The sequence below is a fragment of the Aspergillus viridinutans genome, assembly GCF_018404265.1.
Source record: "Aspergillus viridinutans IFM 47045 DNA, scaffold_7, whole genome shotgun sequence".
Lineage (NCBI taxonomy): Eukaryota > Fungi > Ascomycota > Eurotiomycetes > Eurotiales > Aspergillaceae > Aspergillus > Aspergillus viridinutans.
This window is the reverse complement of record NW_025091223.1, coordinates 602,189-623,908: the sequence shown is the minus strand read 5'-3', so window position 1 is coordinate 623,908 and position 21,720 is coordinate 602,189. Positions and strand designations below refer to the sequence as shown.

The window sequence follows — 21,720 nt, the reverse complement described above, 5'->3', positions numbered from 1 at the left end:
GCTTTTGAAGCTTTGGGCCTCTCTAGGGACATGGGGGGTTCTGGCTCGGCCTTGGGCTATTATTCCTCTTCACCTGGCGATGCTGTGATCCTGCGATCCTGTCATTTCTTCTTGTTAAGCTGTGGTGATCAGGGTCTTTCTATCTGACTCTGAAGGTCTAGTCTCATGCATCTTCCAACTACCTATTATTGACCACTACATAAGCCATCTATCCACCGCACGAGTCCCATTCGATCGCATTATCGTGGCTGGATCGCAGCCAAGGCTCCTTCAACCCTCCTGAAATAGAGGCACTGCCGCTTGATAGGCCGGGGTTTCTGGGTTTTCTAATTCACAGGATTCTAGGCATCCAGAATTTTTAGTCGCCACTCTACGCCGTACCATTGACTCAATTAACTCAAACAACTCAATCCTCCCGATGCCTCGCCGACAACCGGAGATTGGACTAACTGGACACGGAAAACAGTCAGATATCCACTGCGGTAGCAGCGGTACAACTAGTCCAGACTAAAGCTAAGCTGCATTTAGAGTATGCGAACCAGAGATTAGAAAGGGATTATGTCGACCAATCGTGGCCAGATGGTCCATGTCGAGAACACCATGTACAAGTGCGCTAATACACCAGTTTATGTACCATACAAAAGTCACGAAACGAAAAGGAAAAATGTAAAGCAGAAAGTTTGCGCTGCAGAACCGTCACATGATTTACAAGCCATACAGCGTGTCGATTTGTCTAAATCCAAAAGCAGGAAAGCGTACTCGGGTTACAACGGAAAGGGATCATTGGAGCAAATGGCCCATTTTCGATATCTGGGAGAGTGAGCCATTGTTCGATAATGAGAAAGCAGCTGTTTTGCAAGAGATAGATTGTTTGCAAGAGATTGATTGTCGACATACCTTCGTTCTTAGATAACCTTCGACCTCTGAACTCTTGATCCCCATCTTTCCACCCGATCTCCATGCCAATGGCACCATCGGCACCCGCTCCTTCACTACCACTTCTCGGTTAGGTCCCTCAACCGCCCGAATCTTGTCCGGATTGTTCGTAAGTAGCCTGATGCCGTGCGGATTCGAATCGACCCCTAGACCGAGATCCACCAGGATCGCCGTAGCTAGTCCGTAACTTCTTGCATCCGCAGGGTGGCGGAGCAGGAGATTGGCTTCCACCGTGTCAGATCCCAGATCCTGAAGATTGTACGCTTTCAATTTCTCGCCAAGACCAATGCCTCGTCCTTCTTGGCGCAGGTACACAATCACGCCCCCAGCAGCATTTGACGGCTCCGCCACGTCCTGCTGTGACGCAGCCTCTGTCAATGTCTCCGTGGGCAGCGACATGAGTCGAGCTGCCTCGTCGAGCTGCTCGCCACAGTCGCAGCGTGCAGACCAAGCCGTCTCACCAGTGTAGCACTCCGAATGGATTCTCACAAGAGGCGCTTCCTTGAGGCTACTCTGAGGCGGTGTGTGCGGACTGGATACAGCGCCGCCAGCTTCCGGGCTGGCAGCTTCTCCAGCTTTCTCCTCATCATACCAACTGCTCACACGGCCCGGACGGAGTTTCCCTATATACGCACCGCGAATCATGCGATCCATCTCCGTCTCTCCCGGTCGGACCGTGTCCAAGCTTCTGCTCCGAATTGTATTCCCAAACACAATCGCCAGATGCTCTTTGTTGTCCAAATCATTGTGATACAGGTGGAGAAACATCTCCGCGCCAGTTGTCGTGGGTATCCGAGCGCGGACGATACACTCGACATTGGGAAGGCGAGAAAGCAGCCTTGGGGGCTTCGTATGTGTTGGCCCTTGCCGTGTGCCGGCTAATTGGGCCTGTCGGAGCAGCTCTGCAGTATTGATCGAGCCCCCGGGGGTTGCTGGAGGAGTGAAGGAGGGGGAGAGTAATGATGCGGGAACCGCGGGGGTCATGTCCCCGCGGTCAGTGTCGATGCTGCTGATCTGACTGGAAGTCTCATCTCGGAGTTCATCTAATCTGGAGGGTAACGCAGGCGCTGATGTGGTGTTCGAGTTGAGAGAAAGCTCGTCGGTGGGCTGCGGCGTGGTAGGCGATTGCGCCCCGAAAGACGGAGAGGCATGGGACGGTAAATTCGACATTGCGATGACGGATTTGGGGTAGAGGAGGAGGGACGAAAGTACAATTTTAGAGAAGGGTATCTCAACAAATGATGCTCATTACAGATTATAATATATGAAGAAAAAGCACGATTGATCACTTCACCACAATTCTCTGCAAGGAAAAGAAGACGATTGTAATCATATTTCGGTCGCTCTTGGGATACGGATTCGATGCTCGGCTCCTCGGGACATCCGCAGCTGCAGTCGGCGGGGGAGAAGAGGCGCTGACTCATGGTGCGATTACATGAAGGCCCACCTGTCATTTGTCAGGCCTGACGTGATCCGCAGAAATCATGTCTAGATACAAAGTCTTCAGTGCAGTCTAGCATCTTCTACGAGACGAAATTGGCCCAACCAAATAGATGGAGCTGCAATCCATAGTTATCATTATTGTCGATCTGATGATATCGAAGCACAAGAGACAAAAACTAAAATATCCCAGCCTTAACACCAGATTTCAATCCCATGTGATCAAGCAAGCCAGACTCCTTAACGGCCTCTTCTTCCCGCAATTTAAGAACAGTTTTGCTCAAGGGTATCATCAAATGGGAGTCATCCATAATTCGCAGTCCACCTTTATTCATTTTCCTGGGATGTCTAGGACAAATCGTCGATCGACCTCCATTTCCTTGTCATCTTCCTCGCCCTCGAATTTGAGGCGGTAGGTGTCCTTTTTCGTGCCCATCACTTCAGCACGGTAGAATGTAGTCGTGTCAGGGTATCGTGCTAGAACTTGCTTCCCTGCAGAAAAAACTGGCAGTGTGGATCCAACTTGCGGAATAGGAATCAGAGATGCAGCTGTGGTCTTGTAGACAGCGCCTTGTTCGCCATTCTCATTTGGTTCGGGGTCTTGGACGTCGTATCTAGAGGTAAACAGGTCAATTTCCTTGCGATCAGAAAGGGCGGGCGATGGTGGCATACCTCTTCTTAGGGCCGTCACCGGAGATTCCCTTGATGATACACTGGATCCCCTCGCCTTCAACGCCTTGTTTGTTCTTGTTATGTTTGAAAACCACTTCAGCACCAATGACCAGCTGCCCATTGCGCTCCGCAATTGTGCCTCTGATGCTTTCCGCCGTCTCTTCAATTTTGACCATGACACTGTCACGAATCTCGCGGCCGTCACGAGTATGGGGGCTGGAAGCGCTGGTACTACGTTGGACGCCTTTGATGCGGCCAATTTTGTCCGATACAGGCGGGCCAGAGGGACCGGGCGAGTCTGTCGCTGATCCATCCACATCACTTCTCTTCTTTCGTGACTTGACCAGAGAAGCGGCGCGGTTGAATGGAGCTTCCGCTTCGGACGCTTGACGAAGCGCTGTCAATAACCCCAGGTTCTTGATCACGTCACTGGGTTCGTCTTGAAGAATAGCTCTCTCTTCCTCGCATAGCTTGGACATTTGGCGATATAGACTGTCCAGCTGATTATGCTCGCTGAGAGTGGGCCCTGTTCCAAAGTTAGTGGCAGTGTTCAGTCAAACCGTGAGCACATGAGATAATTGTCAGAACAATCGGTATCACAGGGGTTGTCGCGAGGACGAAGGCCCGTAGCCATCTTAATAAACTAGAGTATACTCTTGTCTAGGGGCTGATGGGCAGAGTAGAAGCGGGCTGTCCATCGAACAGTTGACCGTGTCCTAGACACCGATGCAAAAGGGATAAAGCAAAAGACCACAATACTGTAATCCGACTAGGATAATCGTAAAAAAGGCGAAGAAATCAACTTACTTCCACCGTCTCTACCAATCTGTTCGTTCAATGCAGCGATCTCTTCAGCCACAGCTTTCTGTTTGTCATTTTTCTCTTTGGCCTTGCGTAGGTCCTGTAGAATCTTGTTCCACATATCAGTCTCCTCATTCGCCGCGAGACCATTGTCTCTAGGCACAGGAGGACCTCTAGGCCGATTCCGCGACATCGCGTGGAACGGGGACTCGGGCAGCTCAAGAGTCAGCAACGGCTCTTTACTGCTCTCGGAAGGCGCAACAAGTCCCGACTTCTTGCGCTGTTCAAGCTTCAACGCCTCCCACTCAAAGGCGGAGACGATCTCCTGGCGCGCGCTGCGTGTTCCCCGAGCCGCGCCGTGCCTTTGATTATGCGGACGGCCAGTTGGGGGGCTGTTGGAGGATGAATCTAAGGGCCGAGATTCAGCAGTGGAATTTTGCTGGCTTAGCTTCGGCTCAAAGCCGTTTCCCTGATCAGAAGATACACTGACACCCACAGATACCCCGGAGCGGCGGCTAATAGTAGTAGTGCTGCTCTGACTCTCGTCAAGCGCTTTGCCTGGGGACTGCTTGGCGGATCCGATCACATCGCGTTTGGCCGAAGACGAGGGGGCGGAGGAAGTGGCCAACTGGGGAAGTCGCTGATTGGCGGGTGCCATGTCGGATGCGGTCAGCCAAATCGGGCTGGATCAAGTCCGTGTCCAGTAAGGTAGCATAGAAACAAGCATCTGGAGGGGTAGAGAGAAAGAAAGGAAGTCTCACAAAAGGAGTGATCCAGAGTGCTTTTTAGAAGATTGACTGTTTGCTGCTCAGTGAATTACAGAAAGATTTTTCGCAGCGCTAGTTGAGTGGTGCTCGCGAGATTCACTGCTCCATATTGTGTTTACTCAGGCCTCTGAGTGCGAGAATTGCCCCTCACCAGCAAGAATGCCTCCAGTACCACTACTTCGACTCCAATGCGGTAGGCTTTTTGTCATTGACATTTGTGACTACTCCAGTATGCATGGGAAAGCTAACGGAAATGTGTTTCGGAAGGTGTCAATAGCTATGATTGGGGTAAGATCCATATAGTTGTTCTACACTAAGCAGACACTGAGATATCCTCTCATAGGCAAGGTCGGCCATGAGTCGGCTGCTGCCAAGTATGCAGCAACTACAGCAGCTCCCGATTTCTCAATACAGTCAGACAAGCCTTACGCTGAGGTATTTTCTTTCTTCGACATGGCTACCGACGAAGATCGAAACGCTGACCCCGATGACGTAGTTGTGGATGGGAACACACCCCTCACTCCCTTCGAAAGATCTCGAGACTCAGCGCACCTTGCTGGATATGGTTCAGGACAACCAGGCGTTGATATCTCAAGAGGTCAGCGAACGATATGGTGGAAAGCTTCCCTTCCTGTTCAAGGTGCTGTCGATCAGAAAGGCGCTCAGCATCCAGGCCCATCCGAACAAAAAGCTGGCGGAAAAGCTTCATGCCAGAGATCCTCGCAACTATCCAGGTCAGTAAACAGCCTTTATGTAGGCTTTTGTTGTCTACTTCGAAATTGCATTCACTGCAGTATATTGACTCTTCTCAGATGACAACCACAAACCCGAGATGACCATCGCCATCACCCCCTTTGAAGGCCTTTGCGGCTTTCGTCCTCTGGCTGAAATCACCCACTTCCTCAAAGTGGTCGCGCCTCTTCGTCAATTGGTAGGGGAGCAGGCCGCCAGCGAGTTCGAGAACACAGTCAAGGGTTCGGAAGAATCGGAGGACCCCGCGGTGACCGAGAAAAACAAGCAGGCTCTCCGCACCCTCTTCACCTCTCTGATGAGGTCCTCTCCTGAAAGTATCGAGGCCGCAACAAAGGAACTTGTCGCGATGGCCCAGAACTCGCCGGAGACCTTTGCGACGTCATCCAGCACACCGGAAACCAACCCCACTAATTCTGCGGAACTGGCCGCCATCACGGTGCGCCTCAATGGACAGTTCCCCAACGACATCGGCTCCTTCGTGTTCTTCTTCCTCAACTTTGTCAAGCTGGAACCGGGTGAGGCTATGTTCCTCAAGGCTGATGACATCCATGCATACATCTCCGGTGACATCATTGAGTGCATGGCCTCGTCGGACAACGTTGTGCGCGCAGGCTTCACACCCAAGTTCAAGGACGTGGATACGCTGGTTGACATGCTGACATATTCCTACGCGCCCATCGCTGAGCAGAAGCTTGAGCCGACCGACTATCCCTATGCGGTTCTCAATGCCCCTGCTTACTCTAGCGCCTCCTCCTGCATCCTGTACGATCCCCCCATTGAGGAGTTCAGTGTGGCCAAGACAGATCTCAAGCGGCAAGGTGCCAAGGTGACATTCGATGGAATTTCGGGTCCGAGCATTGTAATTTGCACCGCCGGAGCGGGTAAGATAACAGTTGGTCCCAAGACAGAGGAGGTCAAGGAGGGCTATGTGTTCTTTGTTGGAGCCAATGCAGAATGTATCATTGAGAACACGGGAGAAGATACCTTTACTACGTTTACAGCGTTCTGTGACTTGACCGGGAAGGAGGACATGGTAAATGGAAACTAGACGTCAGTTGCTAACTCAAATATCTTTTCATTTATTTCATTCAATGAACCTTGCGATCCTTCCATCACAGCAACTCATGTTAAGCTTTCGCTTGAGGCCTTTTTAGTTGGGGATTCCCAAATGGGAAGATCCCCGCTTCGACAACATCTGCTGCCGACGGAATAGCCGAGGTTTAGGCATCCTCCAACATCATGACCACGTCGCAAGAGCCCAGACACGCCAGGATGAGTCTCTGAATCTTGAAATGATAGAATGGTGCAAATTATCTTGAGCCCCCGGACCGGCGGGGGAGGCGCTATGGAGTGCGGGGAAGAGCGCTTATCCAAACCTTGGGATAGCTCAGCCCCCCGGCATTTAGAACCAACCGTCGAACAGCATCCATCTTTCTTCCGTGCCGTCTCAGGTTGTCTGTGAGATAGTCACCGACCATTGAAGATGGCGGACCACCCGGATAATGTTCGTCTCACACTGCTGGAGAGAGCTGACCTCATTCCCGGCTACCTCTCCGTCCTGGCGACTGCGCTCTACAGCGCGGTCACTGGCATCTTTCGAGGCAGCACCGGTGCAAAGGAGTATGGTGTCCATGTCGGTCATGCGATTGTGAGGAAGATGGTGATGAGGTTCTCGATACGGCAAATGCAGTACGTGGATCAACATCCGCCGCTCGGTCCGTGAGTACGATCGCTGACGTTCGGAAACAGGTCAATTGCCCCCTCAACGAGCAAAGCATATGAGCAGTTCATGACCAAACAGGGTCTGCAGGCACAGACCGTGACGCTCAAGCACGGCGCCCGGGGCCACTGGATCGGGAATCCCAACGCAAAGAAAGTGGTCATCTATTATCACGGTCAGTCCCCACTGCTTCTGTCACGTCAGCGTTAATGGTACAACATGGCTGACAGCAACCAGGCGGCGGATTCGCCGTCGGCAGCCCACCTGCCCACTTCGACCTTTGCTCGCGCATCGTAGCCGACCTCAACGCAAACGGCCACGACGTCGCCATCTTCTTCCTCGCGTACACCCTCACCCCGCATGCCACCTACCCCGCCCAACTGCGCCAGGCCGTCGAAGCCCTCCGCTACATCCTCACAGAGACAAACCGCTCGCCGGCCAACGTCATCGTCGGCGGCGACTCGGCAGGCGGGAACCTTGCCTTCGCAGTCGTGCTGCACCTCTCCCACCCACACCCCGAKATCCAGCCCGTCGCACTCTCGACCAACCTCGCCGGCGTGTTCGGGTTCGCGCCGTGGGTCAGCTTCCGCACAGACGGGGCCTCGATGGACGCGAACAGGTACAGGGACGTGATCCCCACAGACGCGCTGAAGAGATGGTCGAGTGCGTATCTCGCTAGCGGGAAAAGCGATGCCTGGAGCGAGCCGGCGCTCGCGCCTGTGGAGTGGTGGGCGGATGCAAAGACCGACCAGGTCCTGATCCTGGCGGGTCAGCATGAGATCTTGTTCTCGGCGATTGATGACTTTGTGGAGAGGTTCAAGGTATTTATTCGTCCTTCGCGCTTGGGAATTATTGTGTCTCGCTTGCTGATATGTGGATAGTCTGTTTTCCCAAATACCACTTACGTGGTTGGGTATGGTGAGACGCACGTCGACGCGGTATATACTGCTTTGTTGAAGAGTACAGAGAGTCAGCAGGGAAAGGAGTTGAAGAGGTGGCTCGGGGCTCGGTTGTAGACGTTTGTGTGGATGTGAATGTGATGTATATATGTAATGGTGCTACCGCCTCGGCTTATATACTAAGGTTACACTGTATATACATTATGATATCATGGCCAGATACTCATGATGGAATTTGTCTGTGATATATCCTATGAGATAGTCACACATGAGCAACGTCAACAGAAGCACGTGTCTATGTGATTTTTATTGAAGCAATCAATAAGCAACAACAAAAGGGGATCGCTGGGTAACACAATAGCTTAGCCGTCATACCAATTCATAAAAGGAGACCCAACACACACTGAAATAGGAAAGAAAGAAACAGAGATGACCTAGAGTACTCTGTAAATCTAAGAAGCCACTCTCGGAGCGTACTTGGACGCAGCAGTATCAAACAGCTCGCTCTTCTCTTGAATATCGGCAAGTAAGGCATGCGACGGCTTTACTTGTTGAAGACGACTGCAACGACAAATAACCGTTAGCGTGACCTCAGCCTTCATAATGCTCAAAAGTAAAACATACCTGTCCAATTCCTCGGTAGGCTTCCCAGCCAATACATTCAGCACAATGGCATTGGCAATCAACTCCGCCTCGTCAGGGTATTTCTCCAGCGCAGCCGACAGCGCAGCTTCAGCCTCGGGCAACCGTCCCAGATGAATCTCCGCGACAGCCTGTCCGACAATCGACAAAGGCGCGGACGTACCAGGCGCAGAGGCAAGTTCTTCGTAGACGTAAAATGCAGACTGATATTTCTCACCACCCTGAGTAAACCCGATAAGCATTAGCCACATCCAAGGGGTCGAACCCTCCAGGGGAAGCAAAAGAAAAGAAACATACGATTCTCATCCCCGCCCAAGACTCAGCCAGATTAACAAGCAGAGAATCCTGCGCCCAGCGCTTAGCAGCCTGCACCTCCTTGAGCGCAAGATCGACCCGGTTCTGCTGGAGATGGATCTGAACGATCAAGGCAACACTACCCTCACACCGCACCATTAGCCCATTGCAGAGGCCAAAAAGGAGGATAGATAGAACTCACGCCTCCAAATTCCCCTGATGCTTCGTCAAAACCGCCAATGCCTCCTCGCTCCGGCCCTGGGCCTGCAGCACCGTTCCCCCCAGAACCTGCACCGAGGTATTCTCCGGATAATTCTCCGCCAGTTCCTGCGTCAGCTGGAGAGCAGACTCGGCATCGCCCGCCGCGAGTTGCGCCAGCGCCTTCACCGCAGCGAGATCGGGGTTCTCTTCTTCGCCGTCGACGGCGGACAGGACCTCGTCGGTCTGGCCTAGGGCGAGCTGGGCGCGGAGCTGCAGGATGCGGGCGGTGAGGTGGTTATCCGGTGAGAGGGCCGAGGTGTCGAAGTCGATCACGTTCTGGTATTGGCCTTGATGGAAGGCATTGTGGATGTTGATGAGCTCTGCGGAGATAGGAGTCAATTGAGTTGCTTTTCGGAGGCTGCGAAATGATTTTGGAGGAGTCAAGCGGTCGGCACTCACCACCTTCTGTCGAGAATGGGTCCATATCGAGAAATGTCCGGAGATCAACGGATTTAGATAGAATTAATATTGTAGAGGAAGACAAGTATACGCTGGCCTCAAAACACGGTCCATGTCTTGGGATCGTAAGGCGGTGAGAGCAGCTCAGCCGATGACCGTAAGGGCAAGTTATCCGATCGCTCAATGAGATGCACCTCTCCAAATTCTATCTTAAAAGGGTAGATATAGATGGAAATAGTCAGAAATGTACTTGCTAGAGAGGAACTCTTTCATTGATTTCCTTATATCTACCAAATTCGAAAAAATTGCAATGGCTGCCCATAGCCTTGGAAAAAGGAGCGTCCCAGCCGCATCTTCATAGTAAGACAAGTGGAAGAACTAAAAGATAGATACGTCTCGCCATCAGGGTATCGTCAAGAGCCCTTGGAAATGTGTATGGCAGACTGCAGGATGAGTTCTCGCCTGCGAGCGTGGGAATGACACGGAGGGACCCTGACTTCGCAAACAACGCCTCATAAACGTATCCTCCGACAATTTAGGACAAGCAAAAGTCATTTCGCTGGTAACTCCTCAAATGCTACCGTTTCATCAGATACAATTGAAACCACAAGTAATGCCGTCTTGAAAGTGAGAGCCTTGGAGACGCTCGAAGGAACGCTCAAGGCATGAGTGAATCCGTTGGAACAATCCACAGCAATGCACACAACTGGGTAAAAAAAACAAAAGAAAAAGAAAAGCAATGGGTATCGCCAGACGGGTATAACAGTGTCAGTATAATCCAGTAGCACAAATAAAGAGAACAAATATAGCGACATCAAACAACAGGAGTCTTGAATGCGCGGTCCGAATTCGCGAAAAGGTAAGGGACCGTCCCAGACGTAATACATGAGTAACAAAGCAAGTAGGTATATGATCATAGTTCCCTCAAGCCATCCGGTGGTGATGAACGATCGCTATGCGCCATGTTTCCCTAAGCAAAGCACCTGGAAAATCAAGAAGAGCAACGCAAAGAACAGATGCAATCTCAATCAGAAGAACGCCGCTCCAATATTTGCACAGGAGTATTGGTCATCCAGATGCGAGGTGGTGGTGATGATGGTGATTTTGAGGGGACGGACCGGAGGATAGAAGGTAAGGAGTAAAAATGCAAAAGCACGTCCTGCATGTATGGCAGGGTTGGTAGGACTGTGTCAAGGAAACAGAGATGATGTGGACGTCGTCGAAACAGTAGGCGTCAACGCCGGAGATGTATCCTTGTCGTCTGGACTTGCAGGTGTCTCGCTACCCTTTTCAGATCTTTCGGCGGATGAACCGCGCTTGAACACTGTTTGACCAATCTGACGAAGGATTCCCAGACGCTCAGCGCGAAGTTCCTCAGCGCCTAGTCGTTGAACCGGCACCGGCTCCTCCTTGGTAATTTTGCAGAATAGGGTGGAGAACACATACTGATCACCGCCCAGATCGTACAGTGGGAGGTAACGGTAACCCTGAGACAGACTGCTCAGTTTGGCAGTGAAAGTGGCTAATTGAACACTGTTGTTGTTACCAGCACTGCGCCCATCCAGTGAGCTCCAAACCGTCCAGCGAACGAATACCAGGTCTGGATACTTGGTCTCCAGCGATAGCTTGAAACGATCATTGAAAGTTGGGCTGTATCCGTTGCTCTGCTCGATCTTTGTGCGTCGACGATGCGGATAGCCAATGCCCGAGATGCCATTCCGCGCGGAAGCATTCATGCCTCCTTCTCCGACAACAAAACTCTGGCCGCGATCGTCCGCGCTGAACATCTCAATTTCCACATATGGGTTGATATTGTCGTCAGGTCCCATGGTGCGTGGTCGAGGAAGTTGTTGAGCGGAAATGACCTCCACTGAGAACCGGACCAACTTCCGTTCGGTGGAAGCCTTGCTCACTTGCTCATAAGGCGGTAGACGAAGTGATTCGGGCTTGAGGACGTAGCCAGTGCGATCAGTTCCAGCCGCAAACATGGCTTGGTTGAGCTGCATTCCGATGTCGTACGTTTGCCAATTCAAGGCTGCCATTTGCACGCCCCGTCGCCAGAACTTGAGCGGATCGAAATTGGACGAACGCAAACGAAACCCGGAAGGATAGACTCGCGTAAGGTATTTTTGATTGTGTCTTTCCAACAGCGCCTTATTCTCCGCATCACGACAGATGCTCTCAAAAGCCCGCTCCGCGAAGGAGTAAACATGGTTGAACCGCTGACTCTCGGGTGACGAGAAACTATGCCATTTGTAACCACGGGTGTAAACCCCAAGGTCTGACAGAGGCTTCGTAATCTTGCTCTTCTGACGTCGCCTTCTTTCTCTCTTCACTGACACCAACGCCCCATCGCTGTCTTCTGTCGCACTGCTCATACTTGTGGTGGTGAAAGATCGTCTATCCTGTGAAACGAATGGCCCTACACTCTCCTCGCCAATGGTCGCAGGACTGGAGAGAGGAGGAAGGTTCATGATCATGGGACTCTCAGGGACGGTCGGGCGCATCCATGGGGAACTTGAGCTGCGCTTCCGACCAGTGCTCACAAAAGAAGTCGATGTATCTTGTCGCACTCCCTCGAGGATCTCGTCACATGTTTTGACTTTGACGAGAATCCGGCCCTTCAGTTCTTCTGGTGATGGGAGAACAAAGCTATTCGTCAAGAGCGGCTCCAGGACGAGTCGTTCCTTGAAAGTATCTTTCATGATCTTGACCATTGCCAGCTGCTGTTCGGGATTGCAATGAACCTCGAGCGAGAGGATCAGGGGAAAGTCACAGGCGATAAATGCATATCGGTTGATGACAGTAATGCAATCGGCAAAGAGAACACTGGTTGTCATCGTCCGTCCATGCGAAACGATCGGGCGGCCATCGGCACCGTCCCAGCAGTCAATCTCCACGCATCGGCAACCCTGTGACAGAGCGCTGATATACGCCTCTGTGCTGGAAGCGCCAGCAACTTGACGGCCCAACAGGTACGTATTATGGGAGCTGGAAATGAAATACTCATTGAGCGGTCGGTCAAATGGCGATTGAGGAGGGCGAGATGCGTATACTCCGTTCCAGTTGGAGGAGAGGAAGGCAGAGAAGGCTTCCACGCTCATTCGGAAAGCCTGACGTTCCACACCCTCTGGAAGGCTTGGTGCTCGCGGCTTGGACTTTCGAACATATTTGTCAAAAACTGAAACCCAATAGGCTCGGTCAGTATCGACATCTTCTTGCTGAGCGTCGCGGAGAAATGCCAGAAATTCCTCGACAGTGAGACCCTCCTGGGCATTCGCGGCCCATGTTTTAAACAGGTCCTTGATATCTTTCCTTTCTTTTAGACGAGCGACAAAGTTCTGAAACTCTGAGAAGTTGAGTCGACCCTTGTTGCCAAGGTCGGCCTTGGAGAACTGAGCCCGAAGCATGTTTTTTGAACAATTGATATGCAAGCTTCGACAAACTATTTCAACGGCACCGAAGTCAAGGCTTTCTTCTTCACCGGGTAGCAAGCCCTGAGGGAATAGCCTTGACATTTCACGTTGCCAGTGCGCTTTTAATACAGTCTCACTCTGACCGGACCCAGCCAAGCCAGCCATGAGATTGATTCGATACTGAGAGATATTCTCCAGAGTCGTTGTCCAAAGATCAAGGATATGGTCATTGGGAGCAATGAGGTGCAACGTCTTGACGGACCGGCCCTTGGACTTCTCAGGATCAGCAATGACGATGGTGAACCAGCGGCCTTCAACATCCTGAGGAACTTGGTGTTCCTCGCGATAGTTGCGCGCATCCGCTCCGACGCGGATCTCCTTGATATCGTCAATGTAAAAGCGTTTCGCCGGGTTCGACAGATCCCAGTAAACCTTGCCTGCATCAAGGTCGAGGAAGAAGCGCACCTGCTTCTTGCGCTTCTTAGTCACTTTCGTCAAAACCGTCCCGCGCTGAATCGCCGAATCAACTTTGGGCGCAACGGCACCCGCGTTGCGCGAGGCCACCATGTTAGCGTCATTCGGGAGACTGGACGCTTCCGAGCCACACCAGGCACCTAGAGAATCCACCGCGTCGTTGCTATCTTCCTCGTTGCTAGAATCAAGAGCACACTCACGTCCGGTCTGAGCTGCAGTTTTACTGTCGCTGCGTCGCCGCATGATGACCGGACCGGAGCTGCGATCTCGCTTATCACTGTGAGACGCAGATTGTCTTCTTCGTGTGAGCTTGCTGGCTGCGCCTCTCGATATTCTCCGCATCAGGCCAGCACCTTTATTCGGATTGGGGCCCGCAGAGTCCACATTTGAGGTGCCGGGATTTCCAGGGACAGCCATCATTGACTCTCCGAGCTCGAAAGAGGAAAGCGGAACGGGAGGAAAAGAAGATAAACGGCCTCGAAGGGCGTCGGTAGCGATCTGTAATGGTGTGCCTGAAGGGCTAGAAGCATTCGAATGGTTGGAAGCTGGGAAAAGAGATGAGGGAGTGGTTGTGAGCGAAGATATGTAAGAGGTTGCCGAGGAGGTCTGAGTTGCGGGCGGAAAAGATGTGATGACATGATGTAATTTTGGAGGGTTAGGGAGAGAATTGTTGATATTTAAACTGGGTTGAGTATCGCTATTCAGAGCCGCAGGCGACGAAGTAGTAGCATAAGCCATTGCGGCTACTGAATATACCGCTAAGCTGTAGAACGTGAGATAGAGAAGAGTTGTATTGAATCGTGTCTGTGCCTGAGTCACCTGGACTCCGCGGAGGACGAATGAACTTCAAGGAAGGGATGCAGCTGGCTTCGGCGAGCAGCCTATAGCTAGGATGCAATACGAGCCCTAAAAGGGAATGCGTCTGAGTGAGAAATGTACAAGCCACGTCCTTAGCGGGAATGCTCCGATGTTGATATCTGCATCTTGGCCGGCCTTTGATGCAAAGCGGAGAGCCCTTCCTGAGAGCGCTCGCGAGAGAGGAGAGCAGAGAAACAAAAGGGGCAGAGAGGTCGACTCGGGTCCTTGATAGCAATTGAGACAAATTGAGACAGGTACTGGCTTTGTTGTGTAACGATAAGGCTGCGGCCGAAATCTGACAGGTGCAGAGTAACGAATCGCAGAATCGTGCAATTGCGCCTTTGACTGGAGACTTGGCTGCGTGCTTGCTCGTCCTCGCGTCGGCCTCGGCTGGAGGGCTGAGCTTCGTCCTTGTTCTTATTGTCTCCTGTTATTATTATATTTTAATAACCCTTCTTATCTCCCCAGTTGACTATGATATTTTTACCCCTCCTCGGAGTGCCGATCTTCCAGTACGCGGGGAAAGCTATATCCTCTGCAAGAAAAATGCGAGGGGATTGCGGAGACGGACTGTCTCACTGACTGAAGATATAGACGACCGCCGTGGTGTAATGAGGGACAAGGCGAGCGGAATTGGAAGACAATTTCTTTTTTCGCTCTCTTCTTATTTCCTTTAAGAAAGCAGGATGCGAGTCACAAGTATGCAACTGCGCATGTGCTTGGTTGTCAGCAGAGCCCCCCTCCGCAGGACCAAGCAGCGCTCTTTTCGCGACAATGATTGGAACAAGAGCCAGGAAATCGAACTATGCGTCGATTGGCGTCACTCCTGACAAAAGGGCAAGGCGGCGCGGGTAACGGAATGGGGAATCGGCGACGAAAATCTGGGCCGATTGCAATGCGAACGCAGGATTGCCTGCCAACACAGGTGGATGCACGCGGTCCAAAAGGGAAGAGGGACCTCAGGATGAGCAATCGGAGATTGGACCGAGTAGAGGAAACGTCCTGAGAAAGGTAATAGTGCAGTTTTGCTCGACGTCAAAGCTATGCCGGTTTTTCCTGTACGGTTACGTGGTGCGAAGGAGAGTGACCTGCAGTAACACCATCCAGGGAAGTAGACCGACAAATCTCTATGTGAGTCAGAAACGATGATGGATCATGCGACGGAGGAGAATGTGCCAGCGTTATCCTTCGTCCAGGTAAAATCGAGTGCTCAAGAGGTTATAGATGGCGGTACAAGGATACTTGTAGGATGAAGTGGGAGAGATTGGAAAAGGGAGTAGGGAAAAAAGAAATCTGAAGAATTGTTCGAATTTCTTCTCTCTTTGGATACCCTTTTTTTTTTCACCCTTTCCGAAAAATAATAATAGGTGGAGGAAGATGATAAGGTCGTTTTAGGGCCGCACGGGGCAGGGCTGCGATTGGAATTGGAAGAAGGATTTTGGAAGGCTCGAATCGATTTCGAAGAAACCGATGGATGTTTCAATTGATTGAAAGAAAGCTCGGGTGGATCCTTACACTGACGTACAGTTTGGTATTGCAGTATCGTCACAGCCGTTGATACTCGTACGGACAAGTGTACCAGTTCCCCAGTCAGCCTCTGCCTTGTTCTTGTAATTGATACCTTTGATGTAACGCGTCGCGGTGGCGTATCTTCGTTTGCCTTGTCCTCTCTTCGTCGGAGGCCTGCGGATATTCCTTGGGGTGATACGGAGTACTGATTGTTCCTTTCGAATATTACAGGCGTTTCTCTTGCTGGTACGGAGTATTAGAGGTTGGATTTGATATCGACAATGAGCACTTGTAATGATGATATAACGCACCAATAATGGTGATGTGATGGCTTTTTCATAGGTCCTGATAGGGATGAAGAACACAGATCTGTGATGGTAATCAGACTATGCTTGCGAAAGGGAGTTTAATCCTCCATTTAAGTATCAGACCATGAGGGTCAAGAAAGGGGTGAGTGATACTTCATCAGGCATGTAGTCTCATTAGACTGGGCCGTTGTACTTACTCCGTAACCTGTTCAGGTTGCTAGGTAGGTAGGCATCTTGACTCCGCTGGTGGTGGATTCAAACAGCACATCGCAACAGCGGCCCAAATTAATTAGCTGTTCCTTTTTTCCTTTTTTTCCCTGAGCTGATCTTTCGAACTTACCACGCTTCCCGCGTCGTTTGGGAAGAAGATTGAACCTTCGATCTTCTTAATTAGAACCGTGACCAATGAGCTAAGCATTTCTCCTAATGCTTTACCGCCTGTCTTAGAGCCAGCCCCGTTCAGAAGACAACTCTCTACGTACGTACTTGATTAATTAATATTATTATTATTGAGTCAACAAAGGCGCATTAATATTATCGTAATTATTATTTACCTTAATATAGAGAATCATCCCATTCATCGTCTCGAAATGACTCGAGTAAGATACTGGAACCGCATCTGGCAAGGACACAATCAGCGGATACCAATTCGATCCCCTAATTGGCCAACCATACCTGGAGAATGTCACTGTCAATCTCGCATGAGAATGATCGATGTTTCAAAGTTCCCTGCCAACCTTCTTCTCATTCTTTGTTACAGGATGGGGAATCGTGTATCCATAGGCAGTTCAAGTCTTGTCATTCCATCTATATGCTTTGTTCGTAACAGGATTGGTAGATAGTCCATATGAATTCCGTCACAGCCTCGTACACATGTCCCCACACGTAACCATCCCATGATGATCAGGAGATGACATGAGATGATTGTTTCCGCTACATTGGTTCCCACTGATTTCTCTGAGCTGTTCAGTGAGAGCCTATTTAGTCCAGTCTACACGCGACAAGAAGGTATGTAAAACATCAAGCTAGGCAAGCCCATACATCATTTGTTTAGTACCCCCATATACCTTCCTGTTGCTGTCACTATTGTTACAGGAAGTGCATGGCACCGACACAATGGTTGTGGGAACAAAGCTGTGGAGGTCTCAGTCTTATCTGCTCATAATCAGTATCTGATCGACGAACTTGCATCGGCCACTTTGAGGGGGATTTGGTTTATTTCTAAGCCGCAGCACGCCAGCACCGCTGTCGCTGACTGCGAGTAATAATAAAATCATTCCAATCCAACACACCCCGAGTCACCTTACAAGACTGGCGTCTGCGCAGGCAAACCGATACAGCGTATCTAGACTTACTTGACTTGACGGGGTTCAGGGGGTGGGTCGAATCACCTGACAATTGGAACAGGATTTCATGAATATCACTGTCAATCATCTCTGAACTCTTAACTTACTCGGAATGCTCCTTGTCTGTATCAACCCGCTGTAACTGCAGCAACTGTGATTCAGAAGATTGATCTCAGGATGGCAGATAATTCTTCTTTCGAGCTATATGATAATGACTCCTGAGCCATTGTATCCCGCTTTCAGAGCTCTGATACTACCGGAACTTTTCGACTTTGGTCTTGAATTTAATCCCATACGTAGGCTAGGAATTCAAATACCACAAAGGATTTCCTGTGCATGATTGACATCCTGTAACGACTATTCTCCAATATTGGCTTTGCACAAGTTTACAGAGGTAAGTTACCTAGTTACCGGAAATATCAAACAGACTGAGACGGTACAGGGCCGCGATAAGGTTTCTTAGTCCAAGGGCTGAGGCTGGATGGGAATATTAAGTGGCGGTGAACCGATGGCCAGGAGGCGGTGCGAGAATGGGAGGAAGTCAAAACTGGGGAAAATGATAATAGGGATCATTGTCCTTTGCTAAGCGGAGAATAACGAAGGTTATGAAACTCCACTCGTCAAACACTAGTTAGCAGATCCATGGAGACTTATCCAGAGGCTTTCTGTGATGAATTCGCTACAAGCCTACGACGCTACCATTGAAATTTAAAGTCAGCCATCAAGAAGAGCGGTCAAATTCCCTGTAGCTATTCCCTATCTACACTGGTTGCGGCTACATACCGACCTAGCTTCTCTTAGATTGAAGACGGGGCGCTCAAATCTGCCATACTCATGCAATCACTCATCCTAATCATCGTTTATGCACGATGCTGATATTGTATAATCAGTTGACGCTCTGACAACAGACTTGATCATGTTGCGAATTTACGTCTGGCCTGATTAGTGCATTGACAGGCTGAGCCTGCCCTGTTGTGCGACCAGCTATCAGCATCATTCTGCAGGGTGCCTCCCAACCCCGCACATGGGTGACGGTTCCTGCTGAATCGGCGTCGCTCATTTCCTCATATTGTCCACAAGAGCCTTGAGAAGTTCGTCATTCACTACCATGTTCAGCTGGTTCATAACCTCGAAAGGTAAAAGACCCGGGGCCTATGCTTGTCTTGACGGACCTTCGACCTCAACCGCCTTGTCCCTGACGCAGCGTACCTACATGCGCGGATCGATGCGTTGCATACAGGCAAGGTTTAGGCGAGAAATTGATCAGCCGGCGATTTGAGGATACTTTCTCCCCATCGCATCGCCCGACGTTTATGGTAACTTCCATCCAGTTCGGGCGAAGAAAATGCCCTCATTAAGGATTGCCGTGGATCATGGCTTCTAAGCATGGCATCATTCTGTCACATATGATATGGTGTCGGGGTCCGGCTCCAACGAAAACTGCCGCTCGGACGCAGCGACTTTCATTATCTATTCTTTGAGGATTCTTTCACGCTTCCATAGGGCAGATTCTGATTAGATTGACAATTGATTATCTATCCGGAATGTCTTAGAATAGTGCACGAATTAGCGTAGGTAGTGTGTTCGTTGTACGCAGTGTATCATACGTACTAGCTGGCAGTCCTCCAATGAGAGACTAGCCAGAATGCGAATGATCAGGTGAGAGGTTGCAGCTTCCCCTCGGTTTATAAGCTTGGCTTTGAATCACCATGATGTATCGGGGTATCAGGCACGTTGTCGTCTAATGTACCAGGCAACATCGTTTCCTATCATGAATTGTAATGCAATCACTATTTCTTCCGGCTTATCCGTTTCCATACTAGTTTCGCGGTTATTGCGGGATGTTCCTTGACAGAGTCGATGGATAGTTAAAGATCAATTCCATCTCCAGTATCAGGCCTCATATTTTAATGACGCAGGAGCATGTACATTTCAGCTGCTCATGAACACCGGCTGCATGTACGTACGATTAAGGCATAGTCGTACATGTAGACAGCCGTCCGAGGTAGGTACCAAATATTATCACCAATCTCCCTTTGTTCTCATGATAAGATGCGTGAGAGGATTGTGCTATTGAGTTACCTACCTGGGTAGTTAATACGTTGAGGCACTAATCCATACCACCTTACTGCATTGTGCATATGCTTATACTTGAAGGACTTGCCTCATGACCAGAAAAGCCCTGAGGGAATAACAGGGGGAATACCAAGGGGTATACCTACCTGCAATACTAAGGTAGTAACTTACCCCTCTCCGACGTCCAACCGTTAATGGAGCCAGTCACAGTAAAGTACAACATCTGCATGCATATCTTATCAACTGATAAGCAACTCAGGCCACCTGATACTCTCAATCCAGTCAGCGTTGATAATCCTGATATTCCGTATTAGTGCTGACAATCCTGACGATCTGACCGCTCTAATGAGCATCATCAAGGCGCGTCCTGACGTGCCACGAAATCAACAGATAGCAGTATAGTTTTGCAATCGAAGTATGATTGATGATGATAGGTAGAGAATCATCGTGAGTCACCTTTTTCACGATGATACTTACCAGTAAATAAACAGAGCGAAGCAACCATGTCTAGGTAGCCTGTGACCACCACCGCGCCTCCTTATTCGTGACGGGATGGGCCGGCTCCTAGTGCTTGTGCTACCATGACAGTGGATTTCAGTCCATCAGCATCCATCTCCTCAGCATGAACAGAGGTTATCCAACTTATCTATTATTGAGTAGGCAGGTAATCATTGCTTACTAGTTTGAGTCATTGGAGTGTCTCCTCCCATTGGACTTTGCAGCCTAAGGCATCCAATAAGAACAAAACTCCTGAGCGAAGGCTTAAGACTGCTGATTGGCTCTTGGCGTCTGCCTAATGGGGCATTTCTCAAACGGTAAATGCCCCACACTTGACAGCTTCCAAGCCTTCCATCCATCGTTCTTCCCTTCAGCCAGGCCAGGGAGGATCTCGCATCCGAAAATTCCTTGCTACGATCACGCACTGCCAGCAGCCAGTAAGAGGAGCGGTCAGAACCCCCGCTTCTTCCTTGGGTTATCGTTTTCGCATCCCCTTACTACGAAGTAGAGAAATCAAGTCTCATTTGTTCAAAGTTATCATTGTATTCCCTTGCCGGTTCAATCGGCATATCATAGTATCGCCCATGATTTCATGACGCCAACTGTGCCTTGGATCTTATTTCCACATTCATTGATTTTCCTAATCTGATTCCGACAAACACTTGTCCCTACCGTATTACGGAGCTCCACTAGAAAGGGCGGAGAGAAACACGCGAAACGAGGCATGCTCCATTCTCCGTTTCTAATACAGTAATGAATGTGCCTCTCTTACAGGAGGAATCAAGTTAGTCTAAGGCAGAGCGAAAAGAGATATCGTGGTCCTACCAAATTGGTAACAGTCAACGGTTAAGGACATTATGACATCATGGACAAATTGCCCCATGCAACTGAACCAGGGATCCCCGCTTTTCAAGAATACCCTTCTGCGCATCACAAGGTATTGAAAGAATGAAAGAATGGAAAGGGGGAGAATAACAAGCAGCTTTAATAGAAATACATACCAGAATTTTGGTCCTACTTTACCTTATGGGTATCTAGCTCAAGAAACTGTTTAACTAAAAGGACACTAGGTACCTTAGTCTGTCGTTTCCCGCCAGCGTGGTTACTGCATCAGATGCATTAGCGTGTATTGCTGGACTGGTCAGTGTAATTCCATTACACTGTTCTTGTAAGAACAATACATACAGTACCTCTTATTAAACATCTGAGGTTCTGCCCTGTCGATGTTTTGCGACCCCAAGTTCCAGTATCCACAGCCCACACAACCCCATATGAAATAGAAACCGGCCGCAAATAGGTAGATTTTCTCGCTGTCGATCTTCGATAGTTGGCCCAACTTCAATTCATGACACGCAGTCAGATGATTTCGTCAAATACATATTTGTAATCTCGTCCCTTGATCTTCAGGAGACCGACTGACGGGGCAGAACAAACCTGTGTAAGAGATACCTAGCCTTTGACATCATCGACTGTGAGGGTTGCGAAATGTAATTCATTTGTAATTATGACCAGGTAAAGGCTGAGGTGAGCTGTTCCCAACTGGATGGAACGTTGCGCCTCTCGAACCGGGGTTGGATGGGCATATTTCCTGTGCGTTGGCCTTTTAGCCTGGGCGTCTACCTTTCCGTAGGGGGTTTAGATACAGAGGATA

At 50.0% G+C, this 21,720-nt stretch overlaps 6 protein-coding genes across 6 annotated transcripts; 2 read left to right on the top strand and 4 right to left on the bottom strand.

Annotated features, from left to right (window-relative positions):
• Nucleotides 1-780: 780 nt before the first annotated feature.
• Nucleotides 781-2,106, bottom strand: Aspvir_008690 (GTP cyclohydrolase II; the record flags this gene model as incomplete). Its single annotated transcript, XM_043271858.1, has 2 exons — nucleotides 781-810; nucleotides 898-2,106. 2 exons carry the CDS (start codon nucleotides 2,104-2,106, stop codon nucleotides 781-783), a joined length of 1,239 nt encoding a protein of 412 aa, XP_043127793.1.
• A 601-nt stretch (nucleotides 2,107-2,707) lies between these two features.
• Aspvir_008689 (SAGA-associated factor 29 family protein) lies at nucleotides 2,708-4,507 on the bottom strand (the record flags this gene model as incomplete). The annotated part of the gene is made up of 3 exons (XM_043271857.1): nucleotides 2,708-2,990; nucleotides 3,049-3,574; nucleotides 3,856-4,507. The coding sequence occupies 3 exons, from the start codon at nucleotides 4,505-4,507 to the stop codon at nucleotides 2,708-2,710; spliced, it is 1,461 nt and encodes a 486-aa protein (XP_043127792.1).
• Nucleotides 4,508-4,775: 268 nt separating this feature from the next.
• Nucleotides 4,776-6,417, top strand: pmi1 (mannose-6-phosphate isomerase pmi1; the record flags this gene model as incomplete). The annotated part of the gene is made up of 5 exons (XM_043271856.1): nucleotides 4,776-4,809; nucleotides 4,884-4,904; nucleotides 4,960-5,051; nucleotides 5,113-5,350; nucleotides 5,429-6,417. 5 exons carry the CDS (start codon nucleotides 4,776-4,778, stop codon nucleotides 6,415-6,417), a joined length of 1,374 nt encoding a protein of 457 aa, XP_043127791.1.
• A 435-nt stretch (nucleotides 6,418-6,852) lies between these two features.
• Aspvir_008687 (putative 6-hexanolactone hydrolase) lies at nucleotides 6,853-8,105 on the top strand (the record flags this gene model as incomplete). The annotated part of the gene is made up of 4 exons (XM_043271855.1): nucleotides 6,853-7,058; nucleotides 7,119-7,264; nucleotides 7,327-7,910; nucleotides 7,971-8,105. 4 exons carry the CDS (start codon nucleotides 6,853-6,855, stop codon nucleotides 8,103-8,105), a joined length of 1,071 nt encoding a protein of 356 aa, XP_043127790.1.
• Nucleotides 8,106-8,440: 335 nt separating this feature from the next.
• Nucleotides 8,441-9,609, bottom strand: Aspvir_008686 (putative Coatomer subunit epsilon; the record flags this gene model as incomplete). The annotated part of the gene is made up of 5 exons (XM_043271854.1): nucleotides 8,441-8,549; nucleotides 8,613-8,851; nucleotides 8,928-9,063; nucleotides 9,127-9,505; nucleotides 9,585-9,609. The coding sequence occupies 5 exons, from the start codon at nucleotides 9,607-9,609 to the stop codon at nucleotides 8,441-8,443; spliced, it is 888 nt and encodes a 295-aa protein (XP_043127789.1).
• Nucleotides 9,610-10,774: 1,165 nt separating this feature from the next.
• On the bottom strand, nucleotides 10,775-14,212 carry Aspvir_008685 (putative 1-phosphatidylinositol-4,5-bisphosphate phosphodiesterase Plc1; the record flags this gene model as incomplete). The annotated part of the gene is made up of 1 exon (XM_043271853.1): nucleotides 10,775-14,212. One exon carries the CDS (start codon nucleotides 14,210-14,212, stop codon nucleotides 10,775-10,777), a length of 3,438 nt encoding a protein of 1,145 aa, XP_043127788.1.
• Between the last annotated feature and the right edge of the window lie 7,508 nt (nucleotides 14,213-21,720).